At 41.3% G+C, this 19,489-nt stretch overlaps 1 protein-coding gene across 4 annotated transcripts in view; it reads right to left on the reverse strand.

Moving 5' to 3' along the window:
* TEC (tec protein tyrosine kinase) overlaps window positions 1-19,489 on the reverse strand; it is a 49,105-nt gene that overhangs the window by 25,654 nt on the left and 3,962 nt on the right. For 2 of the 4 annotated variants that reach the window (XM_068680283.1, XM_068680285.1), the window contains exon 2: window positions 5,712-5,895. In XM_068680283.1, coding sequence (XP_068536384.1) covers window positions 5,712-5,849 — 138 coding nt within the window. In that variant the 5' untranslated portion in view covers window positions 5,850-5,895. Of the gene's footprint in view, window positions 1-5,711; window positions 5,896-5,980; window positions 6,029-13,047; window positions 13,181-19,489 lie in introns of those variants that run through there. The other 2 variants (XM_068680284.1, XM_068680286.1) reach the window with 2 other exon arrangements.

The raw sequence follows: 19,489 nt of genomic DNA on the forward strand, positions 1-19,489 counted from the left end.
TACTCAAGGTCAGTGCAAGTTGGCGTGGGCTGGAAAGGTTAATGAGAGCACGCCGCGTGGTGTGTGGGAGGAGAGCGACTAAACCACACAGATCAGCACCCTGCCAAGCTAAGGAGGATCACCACAAAGGAGCCCGAGAGGGAAAAAAAAAAAAAAAAACACACACCACAGCACAAGGGAACACTCATCTGCTCCCGTAGGTACGACGATCCTGACAGTCAGCACATTGTTACCGACTGATGAAGTTATGACTGGATCCATGTCAACTTTTTGGAAGCACTGCCCTTGTGAGAAACATCGGTAGGAAACTTTTCAAACCAGCAAGATAGCAGGACATCCCCCTTGCGCAAACCAGCTCCTTTCAGCTGTTCTAGTGGCGAGAAGTACTTCAACACCTACGCCTATCTTGTCTTCATCTCAAAGAATTTCCTTTAACTAAAAAAATGCTTTTTATATCAAAAATCTCAGTTCCAGTGGCACTTTTAGTTTCAGTGAGCTGCTCCATCAGCATGATCTAACTAAAGCTTGTGAGAAATATGTGCTACCTGCTATCAGGACCATTCTGTTACACAGAAAGATGCTGACTCCAGTTAGGGCCCCTGGACTTCCCTAACACCTCCCAGATACATCTGGCCGTGCACTGAGAAAGAATTCACACTAGTACAACCTACGGCCACACAAGCAGAAGCAGGACAAGCCACGATCTCTTGATGGACCATTCTGGTGGACACAGTCGCTTGGATGCTATTTCTTTGTCTGTCCTGTTGGCTAATTCAAGAGGAATAAAAGATGCTGCTCAGGAAGCAACTAATACACTCTGTGAAGCAGAATATCTGGCACTTTGCACTGTCTGCTGGTGAACACCAGCCACCAGGGACACTGGCAGAGCTGTAAAGTGAGCTTTCCTTTCCATTAATTGCACAGCTCATATTTACAGAAGCATTTCCTATTACAGTGATAAGGTAGACTCCCTGATAAACACCACGGCATTTTATTTCTTCAAAGAAAATAGTTAAGAAAAGTTGTTAGAAACATACCTGAAGTAGTATTCTGAGCTTTCACATCATGCAGAATCAGAAAGAGATTACCTAATAAAATATTTTACCCTCAAAGTATCAAGGTTATCCTTGTTTCCTCACCAGCACACCACATGCCTTTGTTGTACAACCAGATCATCTGGAGAAGTTACACTGCACTCAATGAATCCTGCAGTCATTGGTGAGAACAGCACAGGAATCCTCAAGAAGCAAGGGCCAGCTTGTGCAAAAAAGCCTCCTACCTCCCACTTCCAAACCCATGTCACTACCACCATCTGCATAAATCTATTTAAAGCTGGGTTGGTAAATCTGCAACATATATTTGAGAACACTGTACATAGCGTAAATCTTACTGACTGCAGGATAAGCAGTTTTATAGTACACCTCCATACTCATGAAAGGAAGATATTCCACTTCTTCCCTATTTTATACATTCATGATCAGCACTCTCTGCTTGGAGGCCAATTCAGTTATTTCTTACTGTGATGAATTTTTGTCTTCACTACAAGTGGAATCCATCACATTCACAACTCATTAGCCACTTTTGCAACACCAAGGGAAAAAAGACAGAAAATCTCCACTGGCAGCTGATAAACCCTTACAGGCTTCATGAAACTTATCAACTCAGCAATTTCTATCCTTGTCATTACTGTTAGCAAAATTCCATACTGCAATAACAGCGTTTCCCCAACATTTACAGTTAACAGCTTCACAGAATTTATGCCAGAAAGCCAAAACCAGAAGCCATCTCCAGCTTAAACAGAATATTCCTCTTTTCTGGCAACATATTAAAAATTCTTCTCTGTGACGCTTGGGACAAATCAATTCTTCAAGAATCTTTATTTTTAAGCTTTCTGATGTCCATCTTCTTAACCAACCTTAAGGTCATGCATGTATATATATTTTAAAGCAAAAAGCATAATGCCCAGAAGAAGTTAAGTCATAAATGCCAAGGACCTATTAGCTCCCTATGCAAAATAAGTTTCCCATGGCATTACTCAAAATTATAGAGCTTTGCACAGATGACCAAAACCAAGGTTGTCCTTCCTCTGGTTTCTGTGCTTTGAAATCCAGCCACTCTAATCATTCTGTAGCTACACTTTATTGCTAGCTCACACGCTGCCTCCATGACCTGTGTTCCAGCACTATTTCTAAGTGCGGAAGCACCACCTCCCCTTCCCATGACCATAGTGCAGCTCCAGCTTCAACACAGGCACATTGCACCACCGTGCAAACATGACAGGGTGCCTGAGCTGCTTCAAAGCACATGTTTAAAAAAAAAATAGGTTATGAGCAAGTTTAAACAAGGTTTTAACCTGGTTGCTAGCACTGGTGCTTATAAATAAGATAATTGCTCCAAGTAGGTATACGGCACTCTGCCAGTTTTTCAGAAAAAGCAGAGAGCAGTGCTTGTATAATGGGCAGATTCTGGTCAAAGAGCAAGCGAACTGCCGCCACTGTCTGCAAAGAACGGAATCAATGAGATCTCCCAGAAGTATTTATAAGAACAGTGTTTTCTATGGTTGACTGCTTTTTGTTGTCATAAATGTTTCACTTCTGTCACCAGACATACCAAGTCTCTTCTTCTGTTGCCCTGTGTATAATCCCAACCTGCCCCACACTTTGAGAATTGACTAATTTGGTTAAAAAGATTTAATTTAATCTTGTTTAGAAAAAAATAAATAAAAAAGAAAAGCAGTATGATTATTCACGTGAACACAAACATTGGGTATTTTTCCTGAATTCTCTCTGCCGAATTCCCATGAAGTCAAAATGGAAAAAATGAGGAAAGACTTCAGCTTGGCCAATGACCACACTGGGAATCAAATCCTTGCCTGGAGGAGCAGAGCTCAGCCACCCTGAGCAAACTGCTCCTACTACAGCTGTGGGATCCTCTTGGCTTTGGGTTTCCACGCTTATCTTAACCAATCTGAACTTTGAATACTACCAGCCCTGAAATGAAACCAGTCTGTACCTATCGTTTCTCTGTCACATCTTTAAATTCAAGCAGTAAATCACATTTCATTTCAGCAGCAAGCATCCAGCTATTCAGAGGAACTGGAATAACTTTCACCTCCAATGTCTTTTTTTAATCTTTTACATAAATAACTTCAGCCAGATTATACATCTGTCTTACCGTTAATACAGATTTACAACTGGGCTTTAAAATAATAATAATAATAATAACAAAACCCCCAACCTTTTTCCATTTAAGTTGCTCAGTGACACAATGGAATAACTACCACTGTGTGACGGAGATCTTAGTCACACAAGTTTTTCTCAAATAGAGGCCAAGTACTACTGATTTTAAACACTGTGTACTCCTCTAAGAGCAGAGCTCATTATTTTCAGACAGTACTCTTTGTAAAATAAAATGCTGATTAATGTTTAAAAGAATATAAAATGGGAAGAACAGTGAAAACAAATGGTTTTGAGGCACAGGTAGTAAAGCTGTATTTTATGGCTGAGCCAGTTTAACAACTTGTTGATGTCAACAGTTGGAGCCTTCTGTCCTCCTACTCGACCTGGCACTGCCTCTGGCACTTGTTGGATCCTGCACTGAGCTAATTCAGCTTGTCAACACAGCAGAGCTCTCATCCAGCAAAAATAAAAACAGATCAAGTATCTTTCTGCTGATTAGCAAATTTATTCAGAGCAGTGCAGAGCCCAAGAAGTGCCCGGACCAATTCAAGCAGGTTGAGAGCTGCTGCAAGGCAAGGACAGGAAGAAGATGGACCTGCCTCTTTCAGCATCTGGGCTGTGTGGGTGTAATGTATAGTTTCACTCCAACAGTCCTGGTCTCGGGCTGGAACCTTTTAAGATACTGCCTCCACAGCTGAGGACACTATGAGCTGTCCCGCTCCATCTCACTGCGAGCAAAACCAGCGCTTTAACCCCCTCTCAGACAGACCTGCCACTGAGTCTCCTGGAAGGGTATCTTAGCTGAAGGGTATTAACCTTCAGGGGAAAGGTGATACAGAGTTGGAAAGGGTAACTTTGTGAAGGATAACAACTAGACCTGCAAAACCTGTTAGTTACATTTCTCTTTGGATTGAATGTAAGATGACACATAAAAGCCTGCAGGACATGTTTCAGAGGGCACCTGAGCCCTCATCTTCTTTTTTTTCTTTTTTTGCCCAGAGAATAAATATATACAGAGAAATAGTTGCATTGTCAAGTCAGTACATATCTTAATGCAGCAGTCAGTGAAAAATACATAAATTTGTATCTCATTTTTAATCTTTGACTGTGTCCAAACTACACATAGAAAATGGCAGCTATAATAGCCCTCTGTGGTGCACAGTAACTGAACTCAATTCTGCCGCAAGCAGAATTAAGAAACAGGAAAACAGGGTTAGCAAAGGTTGGCAAAGAAACGGGGTTAGCAAGGGTTGGCAAAGAAACAGGGTTAGCAAGTCTTAGCTCTTCTCTACGCCCTTCTTTCATTGGAGGTAAGACATCTGACACAAGAGGTTGCAGAGCCATCTCCACTACATTTTTTCATTGAATGGCTTTCTAGTGTGCAGCAAGTGACCTTCTAGCTATCACAGCCATTTTAATTGCTTTCCACATTGCGACAAATCTGGAAGGTAGGCTCTGTTAAGTGGGAAATGCAGTCCCTCACCACTAACAGCAGAATGGGGCACTTCAGAAACAGGTGACCTTAATGAATTTGAGTCTGGAGCTCATTCAAAAAATTCTGGTCTGAGAATTTGCCTAATTTACACTCGTGACTTCTCATATAACTGAATTTATGTAGAATTTATATAGCGATAGGCTGCTAGTACTGCCAAGGATAAATTGTTTCCAGCTTTGGTTCAATTTCTAGGTTGCATGGTCTACCCTAATCGATCCCATCTCTAGTGAGCTTGGTCTGTAATGCATTGCTCCTACCAAACGCACTTGCTCCTGTTTGAATTCAGAAGCCAGTTACTTCCCAGAAGTCAGTCAACATTCTCACTGCCACATACAAGATGGGGCTGGCCAGCCCAAATTGGAGGGGGGAAGGAAAAAAAATTAAGCCCTATTACCTAGCAAAGTCAGAAAGCTTATTTGAATTTTTTTTTCCAAAACTCATGTAAAAGAAGTTTATATATGAACAAGAGCCAGAAAGCAGCGATACCAAAGTTACAATAAACCCTTTAGTGAGGACAGACCCTACATGAGATACTATGTGAGAACCTACAGAAAGACTAAAGGGCATCCCATTAAAAAGGGGAACATGTAAACTTCTTGCTGAAGCCTTTCAAGCACAGTATCCAAGAGGCTGGATTCAGAAAGAATGATGCTAAAAACAGTCAGTAATTAATTGTTAACAGTGAGTAATGCCAGCAGTAAAATTATGCCAAGGCCCTTCAGTTGGAAATGGCCAGAAACAAAACCAGAGAAGTTGAGAGAGAAAGAAATCAGTTCTTGATGATCAGCTGTAAAAGCTGCTTTAACTTGCTCTTGTCATCCTGATTAGGAACCAGTTTATGCTAACTACCAGACGTATTATTTACACCTCTATAAACCTTCATTATAAAAAGAGAAAAGAGAAACAGTAGTTCACGATTGTTGCCACCCACCCCATCCATCCCTGACAGTATGATTATCCTGTAAGAAAAAAAGCTATTAGAATACAAAAGCACAAAGAAACAAAGGCAGTCTATTGTATAAATCCGTATCGCCTACCTCTGCTCGACCTTCATAATACGTTAACATAGACTTTGTAAGTACAAAAAGCCTCTCTTTGTAGTTTAAGGGAGAAGTCCTCTTCTTCTGCTGCGACCTTTTAATCAAGATCTCTTGTAGAATAGTAGTCATATTCATTTCAGCCACTTGTCACCTCTTGTTTCTAGCCATTGAATATCAGTTCCTGTGAAGATGAGAGAAACAAATTACTGTATCTTTGGAAGATCACAGATCTGTAGATTTCTGTAGTGAAAAGAGCTTCTACTCACAAGTGAAACTAACTGAAAACACAGAAAGCTGGAGCTCATCTGAAACACCTGGAAGTTCACAAAAGTTAATGATTAGACAAGAAAGATCAGTCATTGCTCAACTGAGAGCTGCACAGACATATTCCCAGGAGGCAAAGAGCCCGTAGGGGCAAAATAAAGGGCACTGTAGCCTTTGTCAGAGAAAAGACAAGTGAGAAGTCTAAAACATGCAACATAGTCTAAAACATGAACATATTCTTCACCACAGCACCAAACAGATTCCCAATATATATCAAAACTTAAACCATTGAAAGGGAACATCTTGTAAAAAAATCTCCACAAAACTTGGCTCTGAAGGCCCAGGAAGGAACTCAGCACCATCCTTCCCATCCCACCACCAAGTTCTGAGCCACTGCCCACATTTGGGATAGCATGGGGCAATGAGATTTTAATTAAGGCCCATACATATGCAACTGATTTTGGGGAAAAAAAAAAAAAAAAAGAAAAAAAAAATTTTGCTCTAGAAAATTAAACATGAATCAGTAAAAAACATTTTGAAAATTCATACAAGTTACATCAGTGAACATTTCACACAGTGGCTTAGAATATCTCCATTCATGAAGAGAGAATTAAGGAAGCCCATTTCTCCGAAATTGCTGAACGCATGCCCTCCATCTTCTGTTTAGAAAGACTTCAGGTTGACTATCAAAAATCTAAATCATTTATATTTGGCAGTTCTGATCGGTTGGTAAAGTCGAACTGCTTTAACATTTTACACCGTGCCTGATAGCCGCAGGATGGCTTTAGGCATGCAAAGGCACCCACTGCTACTTCCTTTGCAAGGCTGGCTCCAGCACCCTGCCAGATAGAAAGTGGAAGGCAATTTCTCCCTCGCCTGCTCACCCCTGCCCACCGTGCCAGCCTGTGAGGTGTTGGTAGGAGTGCTTCTGCCGTGTGGTGAAGAAGACGAGGAAGCAGGTTCGCCTGACCCACCAGAGCACCAAGGGCAGGGACCTGGCACCCTGGCACCTCTCCACTGCAGCTTAGACCAGAGCAGCACTGCTGCGGGGTGAAGCTACAACTTGAGGAAGGAACAGCAGCAAATGCTGAAGCACCGGTGACCACAAATATCTCCCATGTGTGGGCGAGGAGAGGATAGGGTCTGAACACAAACCCAAGCCCTAGCTAAATACTGCACATCTCTATGCCAGCAGGAAAATCTTTCTGACCTATAAAAAAAAGCTTTTCTTAGCTCTCACAAGGATTACTTTATGCATGTATTTACTACTTACACTACTTCAAAATTCACCACATATACATTTTTCTCTGGGGGTGACACAACTCTGATATGAACAACATAGTACATTTCACAGCATCATACAGAGAAGCTTGAAAAACCACAAGCCTCCTCACGATATTACCTTACAGGAGTAAAGTTTAAATAAAGTTAAATGTAAACACATTCATTTTAGTGCCTCTCCTTTTGCTTTGTTCCCAAGCCTTTCATTATTTGTTGTGACAATACATGAAGTGACACCCTTTGCCTTCCAGTCTAACCCTGCCACCACATTTTACTTGGCCAGTTAATCTCTCATATCCATACTCCTACCATTTCTCATAGCTGGACATATCTGTTCACTGTTTTAAAACATCCCTTCCTTTTCAAGACATATCTCTGCATAAGCTGAAGAATTAGTCTGTGGTTTGCGTGGGACTACAAAGTACAAAGAGGTTAGGAAGCATAAATCAAGATTATGATGGAATTATTATGAACAATCTCTTTTTGCTTTTTCTCTTCCTTTGATGCATGTATATAAATACATTTTGTTGGTCATCTGTCACTTTGTGTTCTTGGGAGGAAGACTGATTTTTGAATTAGTAATTGTCTTTAATGACTGACACTGCCAAATTCTACTTTATTGCCCTTTCAAAAATAAATTGGCAATCTTAAAGGTAATTGCAGAAGCAGACTACCATGAACCAAAAATACAAACACTGTTCAAATAATTAAAAGTCGGTATTAACTTTCAGACCAGCATAAAGCTTGCCAAATTACAAGAGGTCCCATTATAGGCTCTCCCACTCAAAACCACCGCCGTGTTCTCTATAGTACAACTTACTCTCTTGACACTTATGAAAAATGTAATTGCCTTAGAAATTGTGCTCTCAGAAGTCTGCCCTAGAGACCACAAGAAGGATTCAAAATTAACTATGATTTCAGATCTCAGTACTGATAATGCTAAAATATTTCACTTCACTGCCAGCCCTCTTTGGTCAAGTTAACAATACAAAGAAACAAAAAAAATCCTTTTGACAGAATGTTTTAAAAAATAGTTGGTCCATGTCTGCATCTGATTGCTACAAGCATTTATCTACACTGACTTATCACTGCTACAGAGATCTCTGCAGATTAAGACCAGTTTTCCAGGTCAGAAAATCAGCCTTTGACTCTGTATCTAGTCACAGAAATCTGCTTTTTCAAGCTAACGGCTCTTGCCACATTTCTGTTTCCTTAAATAAGGCTCAGGACAACTGAACTCTCACCTTTAACTCTGAAAGCTCCTTTCCAAACTTCTTTGAGAAGAACCTTTAACGATCACTCTTACCTCTTATCAAACCTATTCATCACTTCCTTTTCTTCAGCACAGTTTTGGAACTTTTCTGCACTTTTCTCCCCAAATATTCCATTGTTCCCAAACCATTCCTCACTCCATGAAACTACGGCATGACACATTCTTATCTTGTTCCAAACAGCTGTGGGAGTTTCATACTGCCACCCATCTAAAATTTTCATAACACCTCCTGCCAAGGGCTTGCCCAGTTCCCTGCCAACCGTAGTTACACGACAACAAATACAATCGAATTTGCAGTGGTGCTGAGTACCCATAATCATGACCGAAATCAGGAAGAGTTATAGACACTTAACCTTTTGTAGGTAAAACAAAACAAGCAAAAAACACACTCAGCCTTAGGCATCAAAAGTCTGCATCAGCTTGCACTGATCGATCTTTACTTTATACACTATTTGACTTCAAGGCCAGGAAGTCACCACACTTTCCTCAGAACAAATAATAATAATAAACTGTTAAGATAAATCTGTTAAGTCCATGTTGGTCAAGGTCTACAAAGTACTTTTTTTCCTTGTAGACAGAATTGCGTATGCATGCGACCCATGAAACCTAGTGTTTCACTAGGGAAACTGAAGCATCAAGAGATTAGGTTTTGCAACAGAGCTCCTGGAGTTGCAACACCACTCCTGGAGTTGGGAACTGCTGGTTCCCACTCCCATCTCTTGGATTGTATCTGTTGATTGAAGCAATTAGCCATTGCAAGCCCATCAGTAAGCACATGCAACATTCAAACAGCTGAATAAATGGATGAAAGTCACAGTGGAAGCTCTAGTTAAGAGGGAAGAAGTGCATCCCAATCTAGCTGGACCTTCTCCAAACCCAAGGTGTTAAGTAATTGCTGCTTTTCATGGCAAGGCATGCTTATCACACCAGTCATAAAACAAACTTCAAGAGGAAACACTTGTCTATATCTGAAAAAATAAAATCAAGCTGGAGCTCTGTTTTCTAAGTTTACCCCCCTCTTTAATGATGGTTGTAGCATTTACCTGCTTGCTAGTTTGGGTTTTCCTGTGGAAAGTCTTAATACTAAGCTGTAATACTAGTCTTATAAGCTGTAATACTAGTCTTAATACTAGTCTTAATACTAAGCTTAGTACATGGCTGCCAACCACAACAGAGAACCTCTCTAGCAAATGGGCATCCTCAGCTTTCTGTCTCGGATTTCATGAATCCTGCACAAATGTTCTCAGGTTTGAGGTCCATCAGTCCAAACTGGCAGTAATTCCAGGTCTCTGAATTTAACATTGAAAACTTATCACCTAGTCTACTACATTAATTAAAACAATGAAACATTCATTCATTCACAGGGTTATTAAAAAACAAAAGGTCAGAATATCAAAATATAAAAATCTTAAGTACACAGGTGGTACCTTGTAATGCTGACGCAAATCCGTTACTCTTCATGAATAGTTCTGGGTTTTTCCTTTTTGTTTTGGTTGTTTATTAATTAACTCAATTCACTGATCAAGTTCATAATGTATCCCTGCAAACAGCTGCAGTGGCATAAGTGGCAAATAAGCAGCACACAGCAGTTCTGGGTAGAGAGCAGAAACAGCGCAGAAGGAAGAAGAAAAGGAGAACTCCTTACCCTGGTTTTTCTGCTGAAGCTGATGTTGCTTTACCATGAAACAACAAACTGAGTTTCATGTGAATAGTTACTTACATGAGTATTCAGCACGGGCTTATTTGAATAATTACTACTGGATGTACGCAAGGATTGCAAGATCTGCCCTTGCGTTTCAAATGGCAGGGAAGGCTTTTTGCACCACTTACGATGTTGCAGATTCCAGAAAATAAAAGACAACCGAATAAAAGGGAACTGTTATTAACCCCTTTTCAAACTGCAAATTTCACAGAAATACGAATACAGAAAAAATGTACTTTAGCATACCCTGTTATAATTTTAAAGTTGGAATGGAAGAGAAAAAAAATGTAATGATATCTGAAATGTATCATATGCCATAAAAAAGGAGAAGTCAAAAATACTTGGATTATGTTTTTTTTCCTCTCCTTTTAACAGCAGACTCTCAGAAATCACTTCTATCGTATGTAAACTATTTTTTTTAAACTGACAGAAATGCAATTTTGGGGGGCTGTTTTCAAACAAATTTGAAAAAATTACACCCAAATGTTTGAAAAACCTTCCTCTCTGCTTGAAAGACAAAGTACCAATGGGCTAGTTTTTTATATAAACACACTTTGTGAAAATAAATTTCATATTTGCATGCGCTGCACTTAGTTAAAGAAGTAAGCAGGCTACGGGGTAACTCATTGACTCAAGATTTTCCAAGATAAGCATGTGATGTTACAAAATACACTTTGTTCACCTGAAAGCTACTCACGTACACATATAGGAGAATTTCATTGTAACCCAAACAGGTTTCCCAAAACTCCTGAGAAACGGGGTCACAACATTTCACAGACCTTTTAGCATTATAACTTGGGTAGCTGGGTACATAAGTGAAGAAAACAATGCTGGAAAAGTCCCTATCTTATTTCTCCTTACGATGATGAGTTTAGGAGATTGACATATACCTATCTCCAAGTCATTTGTAAATTCGGCTGCTGCTCCTGATCATGGTCCCCTGTAAGCAGTACACTCCAAGCACTAGGTTATCCTCTCACTGATTTATCATGCACCTTTTTTCTTTAATTCTCTCATTAATAAATTATTTAGGAAAGGAACTTGTGCTTTATGAAACAAAACATACATTGCCATCCATGACGTAGAAAATGCTTTTTTTTTTTTTAATTTAAATTACCTACTACTACCTTTGAGTTAGCAACACTACAGAACACCATATGAAGAACAATGTACTGATCAATTTTCACTATGCCCATCAACTTCTTGAATTTTTACTCATTCCTCTACAGCTAACTATTTATAGCTTTTCCTATTTCTTCAACAGAAAAGCCCTGCAGAACCTATAAATTTGCACTGTTATGCCTTCGGTTTATTCAGATCCAAACCTCTGCAACATTTATAAGTTCTTTGCTGGAAGAAAATAAAACTGAAATTTAGTTCGGGACAGAGGAAAATGGGCAAAAATAAATTCTAAAACATCTGTTAAAGCAGCCAGTTATTATGAGTTTGTCTTGTGATTTCAAAGACTGGAAATAGCTTCATTTCTGAAGAAAAGCAAAACCCACTGCCCAAGGCTTTCAAAGCTCTTTGAATATGAACTTCCTCCCCCTACCTTATTTATTGTGTGCCAAGTGGTGCTGGTAAGGCTGCAAGATCTGCAAGCCTGTATTATTAACACTCTTTCAATGCTTGCAAAAAGTTTTTGCTGCTTTTCACCGTCAGCTACATCAATTAAAGTTAACCTCTACCGTCATCCAACCCCTTATCGTCACACAGAGTAATAACAACATGGCCTGAAAATGTGAAGGTTTACGTGACTAGGGGAAAAGGCTCTTTATATGTACACACATATATAGAGGGTCGTTGTAAATCATCATATTCATGGAAAATTAATTTAAAATGTATGCAAAGCCAGTTTGATTTTTTTAGGCTTTTATTCTGTTACCACATACGTAACGTGGCTTTGCATCACCTTCTGCTCATTAGCATATATAGCACTTAAAGGCTGCCATTATTTTCATAAATAATGTTGCTATTAGCATTCACTACTATTGTCAAATTTTATTCCAGCACCTTACCTTTGTTGTAGACTATGACAAGCTTTTGAGGCAATGCTCCACAACTGAACGGTGCCTCCCACAGAAGAAACTCACTGTCAGGTCTTCTGCAGGCAGAACTGGCCTTTTCTACTGAGAATCTGTGGTTTTGGGCTCACCAGAAGCCATACGCAGCCTGACACAAACTAAAATAACCTGTTTGTCAGCAGGGTTTATTAACTCAGGCTTAGCTATAGTTCCTGCCTTCACCCGGCTTCCAGGCAAGAGCTACGCATATTTGGGTGCCTTAGTGCACAGGAGGACCAAACCTTTACAAGACAGACTTAAACCCAGTTGAGCCTTCTGACCGAACCTCCTGCAATGGCCAGAAGAAATCAGATGTCAGAAAATTAGCAATATTTTAGTCGTCACATGATTGCCTCAGCCATTTCACTGCATCGATAGCACTTCAGCACGTTGCTGCGAGCAGCGGGACTACAACTGGCCAGAGGAGGCAGAGGCTCCGGAGATTTGTGCTGCACAAAGGTCTGCTAAGGAATATTAGCTCAGCTTCCTTTCACAAATATAACCGGCCCTCAGCTGACAGATGTAAGAGGAAATGGAAAAGCATGAACAGAAGGGGTAGGTCAGGGTCGGAACTGGGAGGAGGTATGTGCGTGGGTTTTCTTTGCTTTGCATCCTTCAAAAAGAAGCAGTTCTCTTTGCTCTGGCAAGCATATTTAAAGCAAGGTTAGAGAGGAAGATGGGAGAACTACCCCCAGACCTGCATGGCACTGACTTGGAGGAGCAGAAGCTGAGAGAGAGTAGAGTACTTACTTCACTTGTAACAGACTGGCTACTCCACCGTCCTCCTCTGGCCCTGCAGCCCTGGGTGGACGTTTTGCAAAGCAGAACCACTGCCTCAGCCTTTCTCCTTAAAGCCCGTTCTGATAAGGAGGGAGGAGGAACAGTAACACCCACTTACTAAAAACACAGGCAGAGATGAGATTGGCAAGGCAAACGGGTGATGCTTGTGGAAAAGCTTTTCTTCCTTCTACAGGAAACTGGAGATTATGAGTGATGAAAAAATAAATGTTCTGCTAAATCAGACGCTGAACCTATTTCTGTTCAGGAATCCTAAGGATCGCCATTAAGTAACAGGTCAATTGCTATTGTACACTAAACTTCAAATTTAAGAAAAGCACACCAGATCCATGGGGGAAGGGAGAGAAGGAGAAAAGGAGAGAAGGAGAGAAGTCAGTGCCTGAGGCTGTCCTTTTTAACTGCAGTAAAGGAGTAATTTTAATTCAGCTTCTTCATAATTTGAATTTGATTTTCCTAACATTACACAATCTCAGGTGATTAAGTGATACATCATAGCACAAATAAACTCAATTTATTTCAGTATTCAAGGCACACATTTGACATGGCCTAACAGATACCGTGACACATACAAATTGTGACTTGTTTCACATGCAGGGGTTGTCTAATACTTCCTAAGTTTTGCAAACACTGTAAGATGAACTTCAACTAAACAACTGCTTGCTCTCCAACTCTGAAGTTAATTCTCTCTGCTCTCCCACCATACACACCAAGTGACCGATACCAAACTAACTTTCACTAACTTGAATATGATCACAGTCTTGTTTTGTTACTTAAAGTGGAGAAAGGAAGAAGTCCTATATTAACCATCTGGCAGCATCTCTCCTCTGGCCCCAAGCCCCTTCATTCTGGAGCTAGAAACAATCTCCTACACACAAAAATCAGCACCTAGCCTTCTAGATCATTACCCGTGGCCATCTTAAAAGCTACCAAGAAAACTCAGTCAGTAGCTGAAGAAGACTATTTCTGGCTCAAACACACTTTTTCAGCAATAAGCCAACCTGAAATACTTCTAATAGGCTGTCTGCTCTCTGCACCAAAGGATTACCACAGCAAAATGCCACTGATGCATTTACACGGCACAGCTGAAGCCACAGAAATCCTTGCTTGGCTCTTGGCAGCAGCAAAGCAGTACCAGCCCAGCACTACCCTGCACTTGTATTATTTCTCTGGAATTACTCAGGTGCAGATTATGCTGCACCTGCTTCTGATCCTAGCCAAGCTGTTGCCAGCTTCTCTGGCCTGTGCTCCTTCGACAAAACAAGGATGAGCCCAAGGACAAACATCGGGAGACGCTCATTCCACAGCTCATGTATAGGTTTCAAAGAATGCCATGAACTGGATTGGTTGTACATTTGGTAAAGGGTTTATGAACTAGAAACACACTTTGCATGCCTCAAGAAGAATACATAGAAGTGGTCTGCAGGGACATCCCACAAGAAGTGAAAGCTGGCATTGATTATTGCTTCACCTCAACCGCTCTCTTTCCCAGGCTACCCTTAAATGATCTCATGCCTTCCCTTACATACGTAGAAGCATGGTGCGTCACGAAGCACCTAGAATTTCTTCAAACACCAGCAGGAAATCCAGTGACACACAGGTTATGAAATCCATCTTCAAAGGCCAGCCTTTAGTTAGTCTGTAGTTAGCTTTACAAAAGCTCCAGCTACGCAGTCCAGTGGAGCCACGCTAAACCCAGGCATAATGATCTGGCTGATGTCAAAAAGCTTGCAACTCATCCCCACAGTTATTGAAATAAGTTATCTGGAGATGTTCCTCAAAATTAAGGGTTATCTTTCATCGAATCAACAGAGTTTGGTTTTAATTTGCGCTGCAAACATCAACTTGCAGTTCTTGCAGTTTTACTGCTAGGGAAGCAAGCTATTTACCTAGCAACTGGCTCCTTTCTGCACTCTTTCTGCACTTGTTTTATTCACCAGAAATGTGAAGGAACTTTCTACTTCCTCAGAGATACCAAAATTGATAGCAGGCCATAACTCCTTATATGTTTGTCTGCTAAGATTATTTCTAGTATTCCAATCATCAGATTTTCTTTAGTTGGATGAAACTGTCCCACCAGAATCCAGATCCAAATCCCTTTATAACTTCTGCGAGATATTTTTTCTTTCCCCCACACTCCCAATGGAAGACAACTCTTAGCACATGCAGCATAAAAGCCAGCTGACTGCTTTAGCATCTGCAGTGACAACTATGCACGCATGTTTGAGCCTTAGCGTATGGGAAAAGGAGCCCAGAGCCATCTGTGATACGCTGGCTACATCCCAGCTAAGCACCACATGACCACAGAAGCAAGGATGTGGCTGGGAAGAAAGAGTTGCAAGGAGGTCCTGAGGTCAGGCAAAAACTACAAACAAGTAGTTGGCTTTCAGGGAATTTGGGGGAATTTTAAGCGTGCGGCTTGCAGAAGAGAAAGTACCAGGATAACCAACGGGCTAGAGAGGAGTGATGGCAGATGCATTGCTCATTTCTCATATCAAAGCAAAATTGCTCAGGACCGGATGAGGAGGCCTTGAACCAGCTCCAGGGGCGCGATGTTCCTTCCCTCTGGGTTGTGGAAGACCACAATCTCCTCTCCATATTGCTAAAATCGTGATCTTCAAATCTTTTATCAAGTATCCACCCTTCTTAGTCACACATGCAGATTAAAGGGAAGCCAAGTTCAGGTCTTCTCCGTAACAATAGCTGTTAACAACCGTGCTGTAGGAACAAATTTGACCATTCTCTCTCCAAAATTAAAAGCAGTTTAATAAATTCTTATCTTCTTTTTAGTTAGCACTTTAGTTGCTTTTGCCAAATGCTCTATGAAGAACACCTTCACAGCAAGCTGGAAGGCTGAAATCAATGCATTTCACGGACAAGTTAAGTTATCAGAGGCAAGAGTCAAATACATTTGTGAGCAAGAGATTAAGCACAGTTCCTGCTTGCACTGTACACCAGGAGCCATCCCAGTGTTCGTACACCAGCATTACACTTTTAGCAAAATTAAGCATGAAAAAGGCAAACTTGAGGTAAGCATATATGCTGCTTTGTGGTAAGATACTAGCTATTAATGACAGAAATTTGCATAACATACCTTTTTCATTGTAATGACTGTTGAATTAAAAAAAAAAAAATACACCAGAAACTACACTATGTTTAAACACATTCATTAATAGGGCCATCAATATGAAAAATACACTTATATTAATAATAGTTTCTGTCTCTATTTAAAACCAAGCACCCACTGGAACATGCAGAAGCTGCAACGGTGAGAAATAGCTCAGTAATAAGCAGGGGAAATTCAGCTGAAGGCAAAGCTGTGAAGTTAACTCAGATGATAAACTTCTGACTTGAACTCACGTGTTGGAGTCCAGGTTGACAAATGAGTACATTTCCCCTGACACTCTTTATTATCTTGAGGCAGGACTGTAACGTCACTTGATAACTGTTGCTTGTTTGCACCTATTTAGTATCCCCACACCTTCTCTCATACAGACAGAGCTGATAGCTCTAGAGTTACTGGTCACAGCTGTCTTCAGTACACCAGGAAAACCCAGGCCAACAAGTGAGGGGCAGGAAATATTGCAAGTTCCGGTGTCTCAAGTTTCCCCTGCATCATTTTCATCAGGATATGTCCTCTCTGCTACATGAAACAAATACAAGAGTTTGGATTGGAAATGAATGACTGCCTACAGTTCAGCTGAGATGCTGTACTACTGCTCGCACATCTGGCATTCACAGCTTCCCAAACTGTGCAATTTTTGCTCCACTTACCAAAACAGTGGTGTTGGCAAGGACCACATTCTTATCTTCTGCTTCCAGCCTCTCTCACCTTCTTATGTTGGATGGGTTACAAGGAAAATTTCTCGTAACCGAAACTCAGGTGAAACTCAACTCAAAATTCCCTCACTCATTTTACTGAAATGGGACAACACAGCTCTTGGTGCTCAAATTACCACTCAACTGAACTCAGAATTGTAGTAATAATGCTACCAGACAGAATTTCACGTTGTCATGCTTTGTGTTTAGCTGGCATGAGACTCGAAGGACTATATTTACAGCAGCTTTCATTTTCTTTAGTAAGTCTTTCAGTTTCTGCTTTGGTCTGCACTTGAACTAGGTGTATGTTAGGATACGGATTAAAAAATAAAAAGCAAATACAAAAAGACCTCTCTAAGTAGAATCCACACTGCTGGGTACTTTCTAAACAGGTATCTGGAAGAGCAAGACCTGTTTTCCTGAAGTTTTTGAGGCAGATCCCAAAGATTTCTACTCTGAACTTATCTGCAGAGTTCTGTTAAATGGTTTAACTTTTACTTACATTTCAGCCTTTCACTAATGAAGTCTTTGCACAGAAGACTGAAAATCCAGGATGTGACCTTGAAGAATGCCTTCTTCACATACAACACAAGCAACTCTAAAGGACTTTAGTTTCACTGCTGTCAAATACATGTATAAGTATTGATTCAGGGAAATAATTTCTCACTGAACCCGAAAATCAACACAACTGAGGCAGTGCTGTCATCTTGTGTTTTCTCTTTTTCCCAAACCCTTGCTCACACGAGGTGGTGAGCATCTCATCTTACCTCCACTCGCCTTGATGTCAGCTCTCAGATGTCGAGGTGCTTCAGACATCGTAAGATAAACATGGGGCAAGAGCACTCATCAGGGATAACAAGACATTTAACATCTTAAGGAATTTTATTCAGCTTAAATTCTCTTTAGGACGTTATGTGACACCATCATTAATGTATGATAGCATTGTACTCCATCCAATCCACCCTGATGACTTACGGCAATGCGTAAGAACACTATGGAAAGGGCATCAACAGCAACAGGGCTGCCAACACCCAGTCCCGCTGAGGGAAAGATTACAAGGGATGAAGGCAAGATGCTGTAAATGTAAAACAATACAGTCCTTTATGGGCTAGCTCTCGGTTTTTCAAAGGGAGTGCCTGCTTCATGCTGACTTCCTGGGTTATTTCCGATTCAAGAGATCCAGAGAAATACCTGAATGAAGCTGAAGCAGTTGTGCTGCTTGCCCATTACTTCAGTTTTTAATCAGCCACAGCACATGGCTGCATAACCGAACACTACCCCATGACACATTATGTGCAAGGCAGTTGAACAGAAAGTTGCAGTGGCAGTTTGGAAGCCAGGACTCCCAACACCTGAGTGCTAAGACTTCTGCATGTTGAAAAATATTCTTTTTATTAGCTTTGCTGGGTACAGCATAGGCAGCCCTTTTACTTCCAAGAGATCCCAAAGTCTATTTAAGATTACCAGTTTTAAAGGACCTGCCATGGGACAGAGAGCAGCCCATTCAGCTCAGCTCAGTTTACACATTCAGAGGTCATCTCCCTGAATGGGATCCCACAGCCCAACATGGGACAGGCCCTCTCCTTCCTCCACTCTGGGACCAGGAATGGCCATGGTTTGGTTTGCATCTTCAGCTGGAAGAGGTGCTCATAATCATGGGGAGGGGGTGACAAAAGCCAGCCCCTGCACAATTATTCCTTCCCCAAGGATGCAAAGCTTGAGCCTGTGATATAGGACATGCTGCAATTCACAGGGCAAGCAGTTACCCTAGGCATGACGAATTTGAAGCACTCACCTCCACTGTAGCATAGAGAAGCTGACAAAAAGACGTTCACACAGGGCTGTCTAGGAGAGAGAGTCACGAGAGCTGCATTCAGCTAAAAACAAGGGGCAGTTACCACGTGTATCTGATGATGGGTTATGTGGATGTCTTGGGGGCGGAAAGAAGAAGTCTTCTTTTGCTCAATAAGCACCCATGGCCAGGGGCAGGTCCCAAACTAACAGGGCAGGGGCCAGCGGGCCCTCTGGCGGTGCAGGGAGCCTGTGCCCTGCCCAGGCCGTGGTGCAGGATGAGCACCGCTGGCTGCTGCATGCAGACAGTTTTTTCTGTCCTATATTCAGGTGCAACCAAGGCGTAGATCTAACGTCTTCTTACGATTTAATCAGATCACAGTTCATAAAAGGCATGGGGCTGAGCAAAACCCCTCCTGACAGGAAACCCTCCTGTGACCTACTTGAGCGTGCAGGCAGTTGTACCTGACGTGTGGCTCAGTGGTACCCAAACACCCACCAATAAGACAAACTTGACCAAGGAGAGGTGGGAGTGCCAAGAAAACCCTCAGCCCAGGCTCCACATACCCCCAGCATGCTGCAATCTCCTCTTTTTCTCTTTTTTTTTTTTTTTTTTTTTTTTTCCTGTGTTTGTTTAACTTTGCATAGGATTTTCACCCTAAGAACTGGGTCGGCACGCCCCAGCTGGCAGCCTGCTGCTTTCCCCGGGAAGAGGGAATACAGGCCAGGGGCATCTTTTCAGCGTGGTGGTTTTTCTTCTCCTAAATATTTGGGTGTTGTTGAAAGG

The sequence above is a fragment of the Anas acuta genome, chromosome 4 (assembly GCF_963932015.1).
Source record: "Anas acuta chromosome 4, bAnaAcu1.1, whole genome shotgun sequence".
NCBI classification, from domain to species: Eukaryota; Metazoa; Chordata; class Aves; order Anseriformes; family Anatidae; genus Anas; species Anas acuta.